The 18,210-nt window shown below is 40.5% G+C and overlaps 1 protein-coding gene across 4 annotated transcripts in view; it reads left to right on the forward strand.

Annotated features, from left to right (window-relative positions):
* The window catches only part of TNC (tenascin C), a 177,227-nt gene that overhangs the window by 57,140 nt on the left and 101,877 nt on the right, over nucleotides 1-18,210 (forward strand). For all 4 annotated transcript variants that reach the window (XM_073639722.1, XM_073639721.1, XM_073639723.1 and 1 more), the window contains 5 exons: nucleotides 6,622-7,174; nucleotides 11,090-12,589; nucleotides 14,785-15,048; nucleotides 16,772-16,887; nucleotides 17,770-17,923. In XM_073639722.1, coding sequence (XP_073495823.1) covers nucleotides 6,712-7,174; nucleotides 11,090-12,589; nucleotides 14,785-15,048; nucleotides 16,772-16,887; nucleotides 17,770-17,923 — 2,497 coding nt within the window. In that variant the 5' untranslated portion in view covers nucleotides 6,622-6,711. The remainder of the gene's footprint in view (nucleotides 1-6,621; nucleotides 7,175-11,089; nucleotides 12,590-14,784; nucleotides 15,049-16,771; nucleotides 16,888-17,769; nucleotides 17,924-18,210) is intronic.

Here is an 18,210-nt window from a genome sequence, read left to right on the forward strand (position 1 = left end):
CTATAGCTGTCCGAGGAATTCTTTAAGAATTTTCTGACTTTTCCTTCACAGATCTGTCATTCCTTAAAAGTATTCTTTACTTCTGGACAACTACTACTTAACAGGTCCACAGTCAAATAAAAAATAACATACTTTCCTCCCGGAGCAGCGCCATTCCTCCGATCACAAAGCTATGTCTCCTGGGGGGGGGGGGGGTCACATGATATAATTACGTCAATTGAACACTGCAGCCAATCAGCAGCCATTGATCAGCTGCAGCTTTCAGTGGAAGTCCACCTTGACGAGTCGTAAAGGCTGCAGCTGATCAGTGGCTACTGATTGACTGCAGTGGTCACATGACATAAGGGTGTTATATGAATACGCTGTAATTGGAGGAATGGTGATGGTCCAGGAGAGAAGTTTGCTCTATTTTTTTGTACTCTGGAGCTGTTAAGAAGGGGTTATCTAAAAGTGGACAATCCCTTTAACTTGAGCATACGCCCAACATATCCTGAGATGTGTAGTTTATGAGGCTCCCTCATGATTCATTTTTAATGAAGCTCCAAAAATTGCAGAATAAATGTAGTTCTTATACAAGTTATTGGAAAGTGCCAGGCATCCACGTCTCCATTCTTGAGCTAGAACCTTACATCTATCGGAAGGACATTTATTGTATCAGTATCAGAAAAATGTTCCAGATTAGACAACCTCATGGAACAAAAAATGATACATCTGAAAGGCGATTCAACAGACCCCACTCATCAGCCATCCTTTATACATTGGGTCCGTTATTTAAAATACTTTGAGGTGGTCCAACACCCAGCACCCCCACCAATCAGCTGTAATTAGGGCAGACGGCGGGCATGTGAACGTTGAATGGAACTGAACAGCACAGCTCTATTTAATGCGTATGCTTCTATTTAAAGGGAACCTGTCCAGTAAAACATCCATCTGATCCGTAGGCAGGGCATTATAGAGCAGGAGGAGCGGATCAGATTGCTTTACATTTATATTGGAAGAGTTTCAGTAATCCTTAAATTTTATTCATTGAAATCCCTGACGGGCGGTCCTAATCAAGTGACTGATAGTCTTCCCTGTATGACTGTGCATGCAGAGATAACTGTCAATCACTAGTAGCACCGCCCACTGGACTCATATCTACAAACACCAGGGATGTTAATGAGTAAAGTACAAGTTATACTGAATCTTTTTCAACAACTCACACATGGTTCTGCTCAGCTACTTCTTCTTTAGATTGGACTGCATGTACAGTGTGACAGGTTCCCTTTAAGGGAATAAGAGCTAATCTGCAGTCTATGGCACATTGTACAGAACTCTGCTGCTCAGCAATGTTTTTCATCTCATCTGAAATTGATAATCAATCAATATTTTATCCCTGGACGATCTCTTTTAGAAAAGTGCTGAGCTTTTCAACCCATGGTAATTTTTATAGTGCGTTTTCCATAGGACTGCATGGAAATCTACTACAATATATTGTATATAAAAGTAACTCTGCCTCTGCTGGATGATATTTGATAGTCAGAATCAATCAATCTCCTACTTCTGGCATTAGGAATCTGCAGTGAAGCAGCTGCCAATAATGCCTCCTCGGGGAAATATGAGGTTTTTGATTTTGTCTTTGGCAATTGAGCCAATTTTTTTGGATCAATCATCTCCGTTCTGGTACTTACTGATTAATACCCCCCAGATGCAATATCTTGGGAGAATTCCCATCAGGATGTCACGTCACATTCCTTGGTTGGGACCCCCATAGCTTCAAAATGGAATTTATAAATAAGAAAACGCTATCTCTCATTTACAGAGGCCTGAATCCAGGACAACTTTCATCCGACTATCGACGCCTTTTCTTGACATGGCGGATGGTTCTCGATGGCTGATATTTGCTGGGAAGTTAACTTGCCATGTTGGATTTTTCCGTTTGTCGTTGGGTGCTGCAATGGGATTTCCTCTGTGCTGAATGACAGTCTGGGAATACCTACATGGAAGGATATTTTTTCCTTTAGATCTGATTCTCCTGGTTTCATTGCACCATACCTGTACATCGCTCTGTGTAACTTTAGACTTTGTTTAGAGAAATTTTTTTAATAAAGTCAAAATCTTAGCAGACATTCGGTCCGACGAATAAGCTACCTGAGACATCCTTCACATGAACATCAGTCTTTATTTTTCTTAGGTTTGTCATAGGTGCTGTGCAACTGGTTGAAAAAAAGTTAATATTCACTTTGTGACCTACTAACCTTAAAAAAAGTTATTAATCACAGCTGAGTTTTTAGGCTGCATTTACACCACAAGATAATGGTAAACGAGCTCTTATAAACTTTTCGTTCATCGGGTGAAAAGATCCTTTGCGCAGAGCAAAAAATTTTCATTCTCGTCAGTGCATCTTCCTGTGCAAATGGCAGTGTATTCCCTCTAAGTGCCCTATAAGAGATCACTAGTGCATCGAAATCACTTTGGGCTACCTGTATAAACGAGCATTTTGACGACCACCGGTCAGTAGAGGATTAACCGATCGGTGGTCATATCATGCCGCCACTCGGTCCGTAAAAACAGACCCTTACTCACAGTAAAAATTCAGATCACAACCTTATCCCATCATGTAGATAACTTGGCCAAAGCAGATCGGCTTGTTGATCATATATAGGAACCCAGCACAAGGTGTATATGCCCAACTAACCCAGGACACAGCACTAATGGGTCAATTCAGTAAGGTGTTTACGCCACAATTCTGTTGCAAAACACCTTAATAAGTTGCAAAATTTTTGCGCAGCTCAGAAGTTGTACAAAAATATTACAATACTGACCAAGTCCCAGCAGCTACGCCATTATGGGATATAAGGATCCAGCATGTCCGATTTTGAGATAAAGATCATTTTGTTCTCTAAGTGATAAGCTGCTAACAGAAGAGTCTGGCAGCCTATTTCATAGAGAACGCATGAGCATAGAGAACACATGAGCGTCCGGCATGGCGAGTGTTCCTGTGCATGGAGGAGAAGGGTGAGATAGCTGCGAGCCGAACAATCGGCTGAACCATTGATCTGTCATCAGCTATCTAAAGTGTATGGGAGCATTAGATTAGACCATTGCTTGAGTCCCTGAGCTTTCATGGTGCATGGGGAAGCCAGGAGAGACAGCTACCAAAAGTTCATGAACCCCTTCAAGGAGTTTTCCACTGTTAGAAAAGTGGGCTCAATGCATCAGATAATAGTAGAAAAGGAAAACCAAATAGTCCATATCTTCCCTTTGTTCAGCATCGGCCCTAGTATCTGTGTTTTTGCTGCAATGGTGACATCACAACGACAGAACACATCACCGCTACAGCCCATCCATGTGATCAGAGGCTTGTGCCATCTGTATCGGAAGACCCACTAAGCTCAGTATTTGGCTGCAGTACTGATGTGCGCTATCAAAATGACGTCACCGCTACAACCAAAACATAGACACCCAAGCAGCGATGGTCAACCAGAGCTAGAATGAGGGAGGATGAGTACGCTCTCTAGTTGTTTTTTTCAGCTATCTAATGCATTAGGGACCACTTTTCTAAAACTAAAAATTTCCCGTAAGCTCCAACCAAAACAGGATTGCGAAAAGTTATTTTTTCTTATTTCCAATAGGATTGAAGAGAATCTCGCGCTCAGGACTATTCCGTCATCTTCTAAAGATAGACATACATAGGACAGAACCAATAAATTCCTAAAATGTCATCCATTTAGCGCGATCAGAAGGTTTCATTATTGAGTAAACACTAAGAGCAGGTTAAAGAGTTTACAGATCATTAGAGAAAAATCCCTTTCACCTGGTGGAATTGTCTTCTTTATTATGTAGACGTAGAGTTGAAGGATCTGTCTCATGTTTCATCATTACTCTGGAATACCAGACAGGAATACCACCTCTTTGTGTATGGTGAAGATTGTGGAGATAAGATGGAATTCAGCGTGCTCAGGTGTAAAATGAAAGCTTCAGACTAAACAGAACTTGTGAGAAGATATCAAAGTATCGGAATTTTGAGAGTTTACTTGTGAAGGCCATTGGGCTTGAAGTTAACGTGCACACCATGATATGACTGAGAGCTGGTGCCACATAATTCTCTAATTCAACATTTTCTGTTCTTTCTATTCAATTGTTTGCTTTGATCAGTAAAACGTAAAGGTTATGTTCACATGTCATATATCATATTTTTCATTCACATTTTCTTGGTGGAAAATCCAGTATGTATTACTGTACCATCAATTTGGGTGGGATTTTAAAAAGTCTCATCTATTTGCCGTGAAGAAAATTTACAATATAATTTGACCAGGGCTGCTGATTAGTCATGTCAATTAAAAGGGTTGTCCAAGCTTGGGGCTCAAGTCTGCAGCCACTGTATGTGACTTCAGACTTGTGAACCCTCACAGTATGAACAATGCACGCTGTCAGGATTCTCCGGTGCCAGGAGTGGGCACTTTGCATACTTCTGGCCACATTCCGACTAGACGTGCCCAGCCTTGTTCAGTTCATTTGTATTGAGCGAGGTGGTGCACGTCTAGTTGGCACATGACTGCATGTAGGCAAATCGCATATTTGTGGTCACCCGCTCCCCACACCGAAAAATCCTAATAGCGCACACTGTGCACATTGAGAGGATTCACAAGGCTGCAGTCACATAGAGTAATTTGGTGCAGATTTGACTTAAAAAATTATCTGCAAATTTTGCCCTTTTTGGACATACCCAAGGTGTGAAATTCACAGCAGAACACCAACTGAATCTGTACGATTTATTGTGGATTTTCATTTGCCCAAAGCAGTACACCCCTTTGGGTAATCACTTCTTTGGTAGGAGATCCACTTAGAAATAAGATGATTACAGGGTATCCCAATTTTCAAACCTCCAACAATGAGCAGAAAATTGCAGAGATTTGGTTTGCCGAGACTAGATTGACCAACTGAATGGACAACATGCGCGTTCAACTCTTAGTTACTGAGTGCGCACACGACTGAGTTTTAAGTTCAGACAGCTCTGGTCAAGCAGCAAAGGGGGAGCGATGGAAGGGTTTTGGCCACCAAGCACCTACATATGGCTAAGAATTAAAGATCATTTTCTGCATGATCAAAACTAAGAAAACAAAAGAACAGGCATGATTTTTTATAGGGGCCATGTTCCCTATATGACCATGAGGGGACATCTGACTCCCTTTCACTTGGCCTAACATACTGGACACCTCTTACTCTTAGTGGGCACCTTGACATGATGATGTTGCGTGAGGCTTAGTCACTGATGTTGTGGGACCTAGTAAGCACAATAGGCGCCCAAGATGACAGCTTCAAAAGTGAAGACTTTCCTGCTCCGGTTGCCAAGGAGGACTTAGCTGGAATCTAGAAAAGGGCCAAATTAATCATTCTGCTCAACTTTTAAGAAGAACCCTATTCACTAGTGTTCAGTTTCCTAACAGCACCACCACAGGGAATATAAGGAATTACATGGTAATTATTTAAATCAATGGGCTGTCCATGTAATGGGCTAACAGGTCAGGATCTCCAGAGACACTGAAAGAGGTGATCTTTGTAGCCTCTCTCCATTTTGACTAATGTGTGGATGTCTCAAATGAGGGGTCTAGCGTCTGTTAATGCAAAGTGCCATAATTGGGTACTTGAAAATGGTATTTCGAAACCAGCGCTAGCTCTACACTGTGAGCAACGTTGCTTGGCAAGCAAAGTGGATGAGTTGCTATGGTTACCGCCGTATGCCAAAGCCTCATGTCGTCAATGCAAATTTCAGCCATGAATGCCGTGGAGATACTCATTTATAGCAACGCATAGAAATGTATGTACTAGGGTAACACAGTAATGATACACATTCTGCAAATGAAAACTCAGCTTTGCGTATAGATTGGACTTACACTATTTAAACCAGAGTCCAAGTCCCATGCACCGTTGAAAAATTCTGTGCTTGCTCGGTAGGGTCTTCCTCTAGGCCCGAAAATAAACATATCCAGGAATCCCGAGGCACCAGAGGATAATCCTTAAAAAGTTAGACCTTTATTCCATAATATTAATAAATCACAATAAGAAGACCAGGAAACGTTTCGGGATTTCTGGCCTTTCTGAAGCCTCAAAATCATAACTGTGATTGGACCTACTCTGTCCAAAATATATATACCAAAGATTGACGTTTCCTGGCTCCATATATGTTTTGTGTAAAATAAATCTGTCTAAAAGTAGAAATTAATACAAAAGAAACATTTTCTGGATCCTGTAATAGAAAAAAAAAATAAAAATCCCCCCTCCCCATCCAGGTGTTTATATTAAAGGCTTTCAGTAGGTTTCTCTACGATGTAAATGTATTCATGGTATGTGGGAGCCAATAAGAAGCACATTGAGGAATGCTGTTAGAAATAACTATTAGAAATATGAGCCAGGCGCATTATTGTCATTAATTTTCTTAGTCCACAATGAATGTAGCCATTGTCAAAGTTTGAAGCCCAACGGGATATCTTGAGTTCACGGAAAACATCACAAAATTCGCTCTTTTTTCGAGGCTTTGCTGGTCTTCAATGTAAATCTTGTAAGAGATTTGTGAAGTCGTCATCTTTTATTCCATTCCTTTATACATCATTGTTTTTTTTCAATGTCTTTTCTCTTTAGAATAACGAGGAAGAGAAAACAGACAAAGCTACAGACGAGTGATACTTCAAAGGAAAAGCACAAAGATCAACATTGAATAAGGACACAGCCATGGGGTATCCCATACAGGTGTTTGCCTGTCTTCTTTTAATGCTGAGTTCTCAAGTGAACTGTGGACTTATTAGAAAAGTTATCCGACACAGAAGAGACGCTGGTTTAAATGTTACCTTGCCTGAAGACAACCAGCCAGTAGTGTTTAACCATGTCTACAACATTAAAGTTCCAATGGGCTCACTATGCTCTGTTGACCTAGACCCTATCGGAACAGCAGAAAATGAGGTGAAACCACAAACAGAACTTCAGAAAAATTACCAAGAAACCACTTTAAATGGGGAAAACCAGATTGTTTTTACACATCGCATCAACATCCCTAGACGAGCTTGTGGATGTGCAGCATCTCCTGATATCAAGGATCTTTTGAGCAGACTGGAGGAGCTTGAAGGCCTGGTGTCATCTCTTCGAGAACAATGTACTACTGGAGCTGGATGCTGTTCTAACACACAGACTGCTGAAGGTAAGCATATTCTTTTATGACCCTAAAAATTATATATATTGGTGAAACTTTTTTGAGATAACAGGAGAAAATTGCATTAAAGAGTTGTCCTCTAGAGATTGGTCTTCTCAGAGAAGATGCGAAGTATGGTGGAACTGAAAATCAATCACAAAAGATCTGGTCTTTATTAGTGGTGAATGGTCCACAAAGAGAGTCTTTTCCTGAGATATTATTCTATCAAATTTCTGTTTAGAAATACAAAAATGACTCGCCATAGGGTACCAGGTCATGTGCACCAGGTCTAAGGATGGCAGTCTCGACTTTAGTTACTTCTGGATGACAGTAACATGGACATCAGAAAACTGGGGGCCAAACTAGTTTTATTAGGAATCTGTCTGTTAGATCACCACCCATCACCCTCCAAACCGTATATATATGAGCTGAATACGCTGAATCCATTCACACCTTTATATCATTTATCTGCTGTTGCATTGCATTGATGAGAAATCAGCATTTTAATTCATTGTCTGATTTCCTTGCCTGATGGCTGACATCAAGCAATCAAACCAAAGAGATTACTGCTAGGCGGGGAATCAACCTTGGGATGGAAAGTCCCAAGTAGTGCTCTTTCATGCACCTCGTTTGCATGTGAATTAAGTGCTGTTTCTCGGGAATGCAGCAACAGATAAATGATGTAAAAGCATCGATAAATTTAGCTTTGAAAGACCTGCATGCCCATTTATATGCAGTTTGGGGGTTTATACGTATTGACAGATTCCTTTTCAATACGAAAAGTATCCACTATTTAGAATAAAACACATCAAATAACCAAAAGTGCATAAATAAAAGGCATAACCATCAGCATCACTTTATAGGTGACTGTCTCGGTTGACATTATTGAATATCTACTAATATGGCAGACCTATATACTACAGATATGAATTTATGCATCTATAACAAGACTAAGCCAGGTATTTCAGCTTGTATGTCTTTGGATGCTTTATGTAACCGCACAGGTCTGCATCATATCCAGGGGCTGCTCTTTAAAGTGTTTGAACAAAAATGTCCCATTACGATAAAGCATGCTTCCCTATCGAGTACTCTGTAATTAAAACGATGCTGAACATCTTGTATTTCTCACAGGCATGTGGTGGTTTTGTAATAAGGAAAGAAGGGGGGGGTTAGCGCTTCTTGTAAAATCTTATAATTATATGTCTACCATTGACTTTTTCTAAACTTCTCACTAGATCTGAGCTATTAAAAGTAACCGAGAACGTGGAAAAAAAAATCTATCAGCTAATAATATTGTTCCTTAAAGTAAAGGGAACCGAAACAATAATTGAGACTTAAGTTTTCATGAGGTGGCACGTTGTGCGAATCCAAGTATTGCAAAATGTGGCATTTCGTAGATCGAGAAACTAATAAATGTTTGTAGTTGTTCTTTTTTAGGTTAACAACTTTTTAAGTTTACAAAAACAACTTTATTACTCTTGTTAACTTTTTTCAACACTTAGTACCAGTTGTATAATTATATACAGTATATAGATATAGAAGCCACCAACCTACACTCCCCTAAAGAGGTTTTTCAGTTTTGGAAAGCCTGTCTCCCAGCGGCAGTTTATTTTTTTTTTTTAAATCAAACTGCGCTGCACTCACCCTCCCTGGGTCCAGCTGCATCTCCACTCTGCTCCCAATTTATGTTATTGTCTGCAGCGCTGATGCTATATCAACAGAAGTGCAGCCAATCAGGGAGCTCTGCAGCATTGCCCTAATTGACGGTATGAGCCGCTGAGAGCTACTGATTGACTGCAGCACTGTCAGCATAACATTGGCACTGCAGACAATAACAGACACCGGCGGCAGCGACAGAGACTCAACGCTGCTCCCAGGGAGGGTGAGTAAAGCACAGTTTATTTTTTTAAACAAATTACAGCCCAGAGACAGGGGTTTTCTGATCTGGAAATCCCATTAACTGAAAATACCATGCAGATCTTTCCCAAACACAAGTCAGACATGTCACTCGAAGCAAGGATCACCGAGCTACGACTTGGAAACAGTACGAAGAGAGCGATCACTAGAGAAGGACATCATGGTCGGAAGAATAGAAGGAACAAGGCGAAGAGGAAGACCAGCAACCCAATGGCTTGATACTATCAAGATAACGGCGGAGAAGACCCTGGTGGACCTATCTAGGCTGCACAAGAACGATCTTCCTATAAATCGTTCATCCATCAAGTCGCCATGGCTCGAGATCAAGCAGAAAATAAAAAAAATTGTGATTCTAAAAAAGAAAAATGTCATACTGATGATCATTTATCATGTATAACTTCTCTCCATAAATATGGGTTCCAGAAGTGACCTCCTACCCATTAGACATTGGCGGGACAAAGTCTCTTGCTCAAGGCAAGGATTTCAACATGAACCAACCCTTCATCTCTAAAGTTCAGAATGATTGCTGAACTGTTGTACACTCGCTATTATGATTCACATCAGAATTATTCAGATGACAGCTACTGTATATATGACAACCCCCCCATACATATGTGCATGCGCGCTTGGTTCATTGGAGTATACATATGTTCTCTATGGAGAGATGAGAAAACTGCTGCCAAGAACCTTTGGCGGCAGCTTATTTACAAGAAGAACAAACGGATGGGGCGTTTTAATGCCAATGGCCTAATCCTTCTCCACCCCTCAACATCATCTATGGGGGAAGAAAATTGGGAGGCAACCCATACCCATTACACAGTAGATGCCTGGTCCTATAAACATCTGCAGGTTGAAATAAGATTTGTCTAAACTGTAAGGCGGTCTTTAGCCCTGATTACTCTGTGCAAACAAAATAGGAGCCAGCCTCCAGTATATGGTTAAAACGGCTCCAATTTTTATTTTTTCAGATTTTAAACAAATCACAAACAACTTTACAAATAGTAGACAGGTAGAAGAGCAGCTTCCGTATTTCAGGCCCTTAGTTATAGCATGTGTGTATCTTTTGTGTATGTAACAACAATATGTTGTGTCCGTCCATTCCAATGGCGCCATACATTTTTGCTTACCCCTGTGTGAGTCCTGCTTAGGGCGTATGGTATTCTGAAACTACACAATTAGTCTACAGTTGAAATACCTTCTTGGATTGTAAAAAAGTCTGACTTTCGCTCCCACACCTGATTAAAGAAGCTGTGATGCAGTAGAAGTGGCACAGATCCCCACATTGTATTGTGACCCTGAAAGGCAAGCGCTCTCCACTTGTATGGCCACTAGGACATGTACGGAGCTCTGTTACTCCCGGAACTCTGCTGCACCTTCATTGGCGCTGGGAGTCTTAGCCCCACAAATCAGACCTTTCTTAGAGGGGTTATCCAGGACTATATTATTTTTTTTTTCTATGAGCCTAAAAACTAACAGGCAGGTAGTTACCACGTACCTGCCCATTCTGCCCAGTGCTGATCTCTGCCGGCACAGAGCAGTCACAGACCGCTCCTACTGGTGACTCAGCGGCTTCCGTTGACATCACATCTACAGAGCAGCGGCTTCTCTTCCATTCTGCTCTGTTGACGGGGCATGACTGCCAATGTCATGCTTGATTGACAGTCATCTCCCCGCTGCCCAACCGGCTGTCAATCAGCATGACGTCGGCAGTCACACCCCGTCAACAGAGTAGCCTGGAAGAAGAAGAGGTGTTCTATCGATGTGAAGTAGCTGAATCACCGACAGGAGCAGTCTGTGACTATTCGGGGTCAGCACCAGATAAAACAGGCAAGTAGTGAGCAAATACTTGTCTATTTGTTTTTTGGCTCATAATAAAAAAACATTACAATCCTGGCTAACCCCTTTAAGGATGGGTCAAAAATATTAACATTGCAAAAACTCCTTTGATGTCATATTGAAAAATGTAACTACATTTCCTTAATTATCCTACCATATTCATTTGTACAGGTATTGTGGAAACCAAGCCCTACTGCAATGGACGTGGTAATTACAGCATTGACACTTGTGGCTGTATTTGTGAGCCTGGATGGAAAGGACCCAACTGTACAGAAGCAGAATGTCCAGGAAACTGCAATAACAGAGGGACATGTGTGGACGGAAAATGTATTTGCGATCCAAAGTATACCGGAGAGGACTGTGGTGAACTGACCTGCCTGAATGATTGTAATGACCAAGGAAAATGTGTCAATGGAGTCTGTGTTTGCTTCGATGGATTTGCTGGAGAAGACTGTGGTGAAGAAGTGTGCCCCGTACCTTGCGGTGATCATGGAAAGTGTGTGAATGGCCAATGTGTGTGCGACGAGAACTTTGTGGGGGAGGACTGTAGCGAATCCCTCTGTCCAAACAACTGCAACAACCGTGGACGTTGCGTGGATAATGAGTGTGTCTGTGATGAGCCGTACACCGGAGAGGACTGTAGCGAGTTGATTTGTCCTAATGACTGTTTTGACCGTGGCCGTTGTATAAATGGTGTATGCTATTGTGAAGAAGGGTTCACTGGTGAAGACTGCGGTGAACTGGCCTGTCCAAACAACTGCAACAACAAGGGGAAATGTGTTAACGGGCTATGTGTGTGCGATGAGGGATTCACGGGAGATGACTGCAGTGAGCTGAGCTGTCCCAACAACTGCAACAACAAGGGGCGTTGTGTAAATGGAGTGTGCGTATGCAAAGAAGGGTTCACGGGAGAGGACTGTGGTGAGCTCAGGTGTCCAAACGACTGCAATAACAAAGGCCGTTGCGTTAATGGGCAATGTGTCTGTGATGTGGGATTTATGGGCGAGGACTGCAGTGAACTGAGGTGCCCCGGTGATTGTAATGAAAAAGGGCGCTGTATAAACGGCCAGTGTGTGTGCGACAAAGGATTTATGGGCGAGGACTGCGGAGAACTGAGCTGCCCCGGTAATTGTAACAATAGGGGGCGTTGTGTAAATGGCCAGTGTGTGTGCGATGAAGGATTTATGGGATTGGACTGTAGCGAGCTGAGGTGTCCCAACGACTGTAACAACCAAGGCCGATGCGTCAACGGTCAATGCGTGTGTGATGACGGATTCATGGGACTGGACTGCAACGATTTAAGATGTCCCAATGATTGTAACAACAAAGGACGATGTGTTAATGGTCAATGCATTTGCGATGATAGGTTCATGGGCGACGATTGCTCAGAACTAAGATGCCCCAATGATTGCAACCACAGAGGTCGCTGCATTAACGGACAATGTATATGCGACAATTTATTCATGGGCGATGACTGCGATGAACTTCGCTGCCCTGATGACTGTAATAACAGAGGGCGATGTATCGATGGGCAGTGTGTGTGTAACGAAGGATTCACAGGGGACAATTGCGGTGAACTTACCTGCTTCAACAACTGCAACAACCAAGGACAGTGTGTCAACGGACAGTGTGTTTGCGATGAAGGCTTTATCGGAGAGTTCTGCGATCAAGGTAACAGTTAATCCATTTATGTAAAATAATCTTTTCATTTTCAACACTTTTTTATTTTAAAAAAAAATTAGACCGCGGTTGCTTTTTTAGTGAATATGCATGCTTCATGCTAAACTGAAAAGCAGAAATTTCACACCTCGCTGTTGGAGCATGTTGGGTGGATCATATTATGCTCTTGTTTCATTTCCATTTTAACTGTGATGATAAAAATCTCTGAACCGCGGCTGGCACACCTGGATCTAGCTTTGTTGGGGTCTAAGCAATTTACACATTAGATATTGAGTTGCAGTGTAACACATCTGTTTTCATTTTTCTGAAGCATGCAGACTTTTATACAAAGTAAGTTTTATATATGCATCCGCATCAGAGATTAATGTGCGGGAAAAATGCAGAATTATGGTTAGTTGGGAAAGAGCCAAGCTCACATATATCGTTAGAGCCACCTATTGGTGGTAACCACCTTAGAAGTCAATTTCTGATGCTTTACCCATCCTTGCAACAGGAGCAGGGCATGTTTCAAAGACTGTACCTCCTATAGGTGCATTAGAAAAATAATTTCTACTATCTGATATAGAGAGATCCTTACATATTTTTGTCCCCATGGAGCAATGCAAATACTGCTCCTCACGAGAGCCAATCTGCTCCTTCCAAGGGTACATCAAGGGCATCGAACCCAGTTCTGTACTGATGTGGACAATTAAAAAAAGGCTCTCTGCAGATCGGTATTTGGCTTGGCTAATGTTCCAACTCATTTTTTGAAGGCTTGTTAAAGCATTGGATGCCGATTCATAGAGAAGCAACCTCCAAGAGCTGCTTTGAAACAGATAGACTTCTTCACATTGGGACTCTGGGAGATAAATTATTTGCATGTGTTCCCTTTTGGAATTGAAGTCGCACTGATGTACATATATGCCCATCGAAGGCTATGGGTGCTGTAATATGGATCCGTACAACACAGATCCCTCCAATATATTCTATAGCTCCATATTGCAACCAAAAACTGTCTCCGTTAATCAGGTACAAAAATATTAGGTCCAGTCATAAAGAAAGACCTTTAGACTTGGGTATGTTTTTGAGGTTTGGGATAGATAGATAGATAGATAGATAGATAGATAGATAGATAGATAATGGATATATGGAGAGATAATAGATAGATAGATAGATAGATAGATAGATATGGGATAGATGATAGATAGATAGATAGATAGATAGATGGATAGATAGATAATGGATATATGGATAGATAGATGATAGATAGATAGATAGATAGATAGATAGATAGATAGATAAACCATAAAATGGAAGGTAGCACTCTAAATGAAATGCAAAAAAGGTGAATTTTATTAAGCCGAAATGGCAACGTTTCGGTTACAAGATTGTTGACATTTGGGTTTAATAAAGTCCACATTTTTTGCATTTAATTTGGAGTGCTACCTTCCTTTTTATGGTTAATACTATAGAACTGTAGAAATTGTGGTGCTGTTCCATAACACCCAAATGGTAATTTATGAAAAATGTATTGGTCCATAGTGAGGTTTCGGTCCAACCTTTTGGTCCTCAATTGGAACGAAACGTTGCCATCACTATGGGCCAATACATTTTTCATAATTTACTATTTGGGTGTGCTGCCTCCATTTTTTGGACTAGATAGTTAGATAGATAAATAGATAAATTGCCGCTCAATATTTAATGATTAGAAGTTTTGCTTTCCAGCCCCAGAACTTTAGGTTTAGCTTTCAGTAGGACACTGGTGATTGTGCAGCGTCCTTCTATCCAGACAGGATTTCTTTGGGAGCTTTGATTTCCTGTTTATGTATTTTTCTGGTGTTAGGAAACAGGATTATAAATTTATTTGGGTCAGAGATCATTGGGAATAAGTGTATCGGCTGCACAATGTTTTCCATTATTTGTCAGTTCTGTGTAAATAAAAGAAATATATAAATAAACAAAAACAAAATACAAAAGTCCAAAATACATATATTATAGATTTTGGTCTTTCTTGAGGACAGCAGCTCTTCTTAGAGTAATATGAGATATGAAGAAGTATGGTCCTATTATGTCATCAAATACTAATCTGCATCATTTTTTGACAAGGTTTTGCAATATAATTAATGTTAGATGATAGATAGTTTTGGTTTGGAAAGATAAATTTTATTATTTTCTTGCATTTTTTTTGTTTTTGTTGAATCCAACAGTCTCACCTCCAGAAGATTTAGTTGTGACAGATGTAACCACTAAAACCATGAATCTCGAATGGGCCAACAAAATCAAAGTTACTCAATATCTCATTACTTATGTTCCCACAAGTCCTGGTGGCTTAGAGTTTGACTTCAGAGTCCCTGGAGACCAGACAACAGCCACTATTAGAGAACTTGAACCTGGAGTAGAATACTTTGTCCGTGTGTATGCCATCTTGAGGGACCAAAAGAGTATACCTGTAAGCGCCAGGGTTGCTACACGTAAGTGCAATTTCACATTTACTTGTCCTTCTGAAAACGGTATATGAAAGAAATACTTTAATCAGAACTTTCGAATGAATAAAAGGCATAAAACTGATCACGTAAACAAGGAAATGGGAAATTAGGTAAAAAAGAAAGAGAAGTCGAATTGTAAAGTTAAAGTGCTTGTCCACTACTAGACAACCCCAGCTTAAAGTGCTTGTCCACTACTAGACAACCCCAGCTTAAAGTGCTTGTCCACTACTAGACAACCCCAGCTTAAAGTGCTTGTCCACTACTAGACAACCCCAGCTTTAAGTGCTTGTCCACTACTAGACAACCCCAGCTTTAAGTGCTTGTCCACTACTAGACAACCCCAGCTTAAAGTGCTTGTCCATTACTGGAAGACCCCGGCTTAAAGTGCTTGTCCAATTCTAGTCAACCCCATCTTAAAGTGCTTGTCCACTACTAGAAAACCCCAGCTTAAAGTGCTTGTCTACTACTGGACAAACACAGCTTAATAAACTCTGGACCCTAAATAAAACAAAAACAATTTATACTCTCCTCCCGCACTTGTGCCATTCCAGCAAAGCAAGCTTTGCAGTACCCAGAGATTAACTTTACTTGTTGTGAAACATGCTGGTTACAGCCAATGAGCAGCCACTCCTTAGCTCAATTCTTTACTTATTTTGTAATGATGGAAGTCCAACCTGATGAAATATTGATTAGCTCATTAGCTGCGGGCGGCACAGTCTCTGGGAACAATGGCACTGATATAAATGGAATTGCGGCGCTGTGGGAGGTGACTATAGATTATTTTTATTTTAATTAGGGTAGTATTTTAACTAGGGTCTTTTAAAGAATATATCTTAGCAACTTTTTTTCCTAATCCATCCTAAATATGTATGTAATGTAGTAGTAGTGTATTATGATACTTACTGATTGTAGTTTTCCTTGGTTTTCAGCCAAGCTCTGGTCCTCTTCTGGTCTATGTGACTAGAAATCAGACTAGTCGGCTCACACAGAAGTGCGTGGAGTGGAACTCGCTTTTTTTAATATAAGTCTATGGAGCCTAATTTGGGTCTTATAAACTTTTGTTTTTAAAAGAAGCAACTCACCACACAATATGTGCCGGCAAAGCTGAAGAGTGATCATGTGAGCTAGAAGAGGACCAGAGGGGCAGACAGGGAACGACGGCGATCACAATTTAAATACAATTACACTATATTACATGCATATTTAGGAGGGATTGGGAAAATAAAACGTTTTGATGAGCATTCTTTAACAGGTGCAGTGAAAAATGTAACAAGTGACTAAGATAGTTCTTTGGAGTGGAGCCACCTAAGATAGTTCTGTGGAGTGGAGCCACCTAAGATAGTTCTCTGGAGTGGAGCCACCTAAGATAGTTCTCTGGAGTGGAGCCACCTAAGATAGTTCTCTGGAGTGGAGCCACCTAAGATAGTTCTCTGGAGTGGAGCCACCTAAAATAGTTCTGTGGAATGGAGCCACCTAAGATAGTTCTGTGGAGTGGAGCCACCTAAGATAGTTCTGTGGAGTGGAGCCACCTAAGATAGTTCTGTGGAGTGGAGTCATTCTATAGGAGCAGCTGAACTCTACCGATATGGTGGAACTATTCTCATTTTCATTGTCTTAATTAACTTTTTTAGCTTGTTTTATAAAATAACATTTATGTATTATAATTACTAATCTTACCTATATATTAACATATAAATAATCTTTACAGACCTGCCAACCACTGATGATTTACGATTTAAAACAATAAAGGAAACTTCTGTTGATGTGGAGTGGGAGCCTTTAGATATTTCCTTTGATACTTGGAAACTTATCTTCCAGAATATAGTAAGAGATAGACATATTTTCTTTTTATTGTGTACAAATATGGCAAATATGACATGACTTAGTGTCAATGAATAATCTCTGTCAATCATCCTAGATAGACATGCTGCTTGGACAGCTTCGAGACCCTCAGTGGTAGATTATGAGTCTATTTAGTGGGTGCCGTAATGACACCAAATAAATAGAGGCTTTGATAAAAGCCCTTATGTCAAAATCAAAAAATGGCTTACAGCTGTTAATGTGAAAAATAAAATATATCCAATAAGTCACAATTTATATGAAATAATATTTGAACATTCATTGTATTTCAAAAGTCACCAAATTGTTCCATTCCGAAAGCAATTTCCATTGCATACCTTAAAATATATGAATATATTGTCCAGGAATTTACGGCGCCTCGCAGATAAGAAACATTTTAGATGCAAAATGTTATTTTTAAAAGAAAAGTTTGTATTATGAAACGTCCTGGGTTGTTGGAAACCAACCGTTACAACATATATCATTTTTCCATGATTGCTATATCTTTTTGTCAGTCAGTTCTACTTCTACATCAATCATGGACAATAAAGTATTCATTCAATATGAAATGTGTTCTTTGGAGATAGTTTTGCCTCCGTAGGGTGTCACTGACTTCTAGCATTAAGTGGTGCATTTTATTTTTTAATAACTGCACAGATGTTTGATGGAGTACTATGTGCACCACATCAGACATGAATTACCATTTCTGAAGAATAACCCCGAAAAATTGCCCCTGGACCAAAACAGTTTTAAGTTGGTTCAAAAACTTTTTTTCTTTTCAAAATGATTTCACTATTAGTCTCTTATTTTATTTTTCTCAAAAGCTTCTCCTATTTCACTTATTTATACAATATTACTTTATTGCAGAAAAAACAGAACGGAGAGATAAGCACCAGTTTGGAAAGCTCTGTAACGTCTTTCGAACAGCAAGGACTTGCACCAGGAGAAACTTATGAAGTGTCAATACAAGTCGTGAAAAACAATACACATGGACCTGCATTGACCAAGCTCACCACTACAAGTAAAGTATTTTTACAATCATGACATATTTTACAAATTTTTTTTGACTAGAAATGATATTGTTAATGTTAAAGTTGCTCTCCGGGACTTTAACATTGATTCGTATCAATAGGGGGAGGATGTGTAGTACCCGATTGCAGCCACTATTCCATCGACGAAGCTGTGCTGTGCAGCTCTGAAACTGAGCAGCTCTGGCTGTCTCCGACACCGGGAACAGCTGATCGGCGGGTGTGCCGGGTGTTGCATCACTACCGATCAGACATTGATGACCTATGCTAAGGATAGCCT

The sequence above is a fragment of the Phyllobates terribilis genome, unplaced genomic scaffold (assembly GCF_046119375.1).
Source record: "Phyllobates terribilis strain yellow unplaced genomic scaffold, ASM4611937v1 Scaffold_7__3_contigs__length_470593459, whole genome shotgun sequence".
NCBI classification, from domain to species: Eukaryota; Metazoa; Chordata; class Amphibia; order Anura; family Dendrobatidae; genus Phyllobates; species Phyllobates terribilis.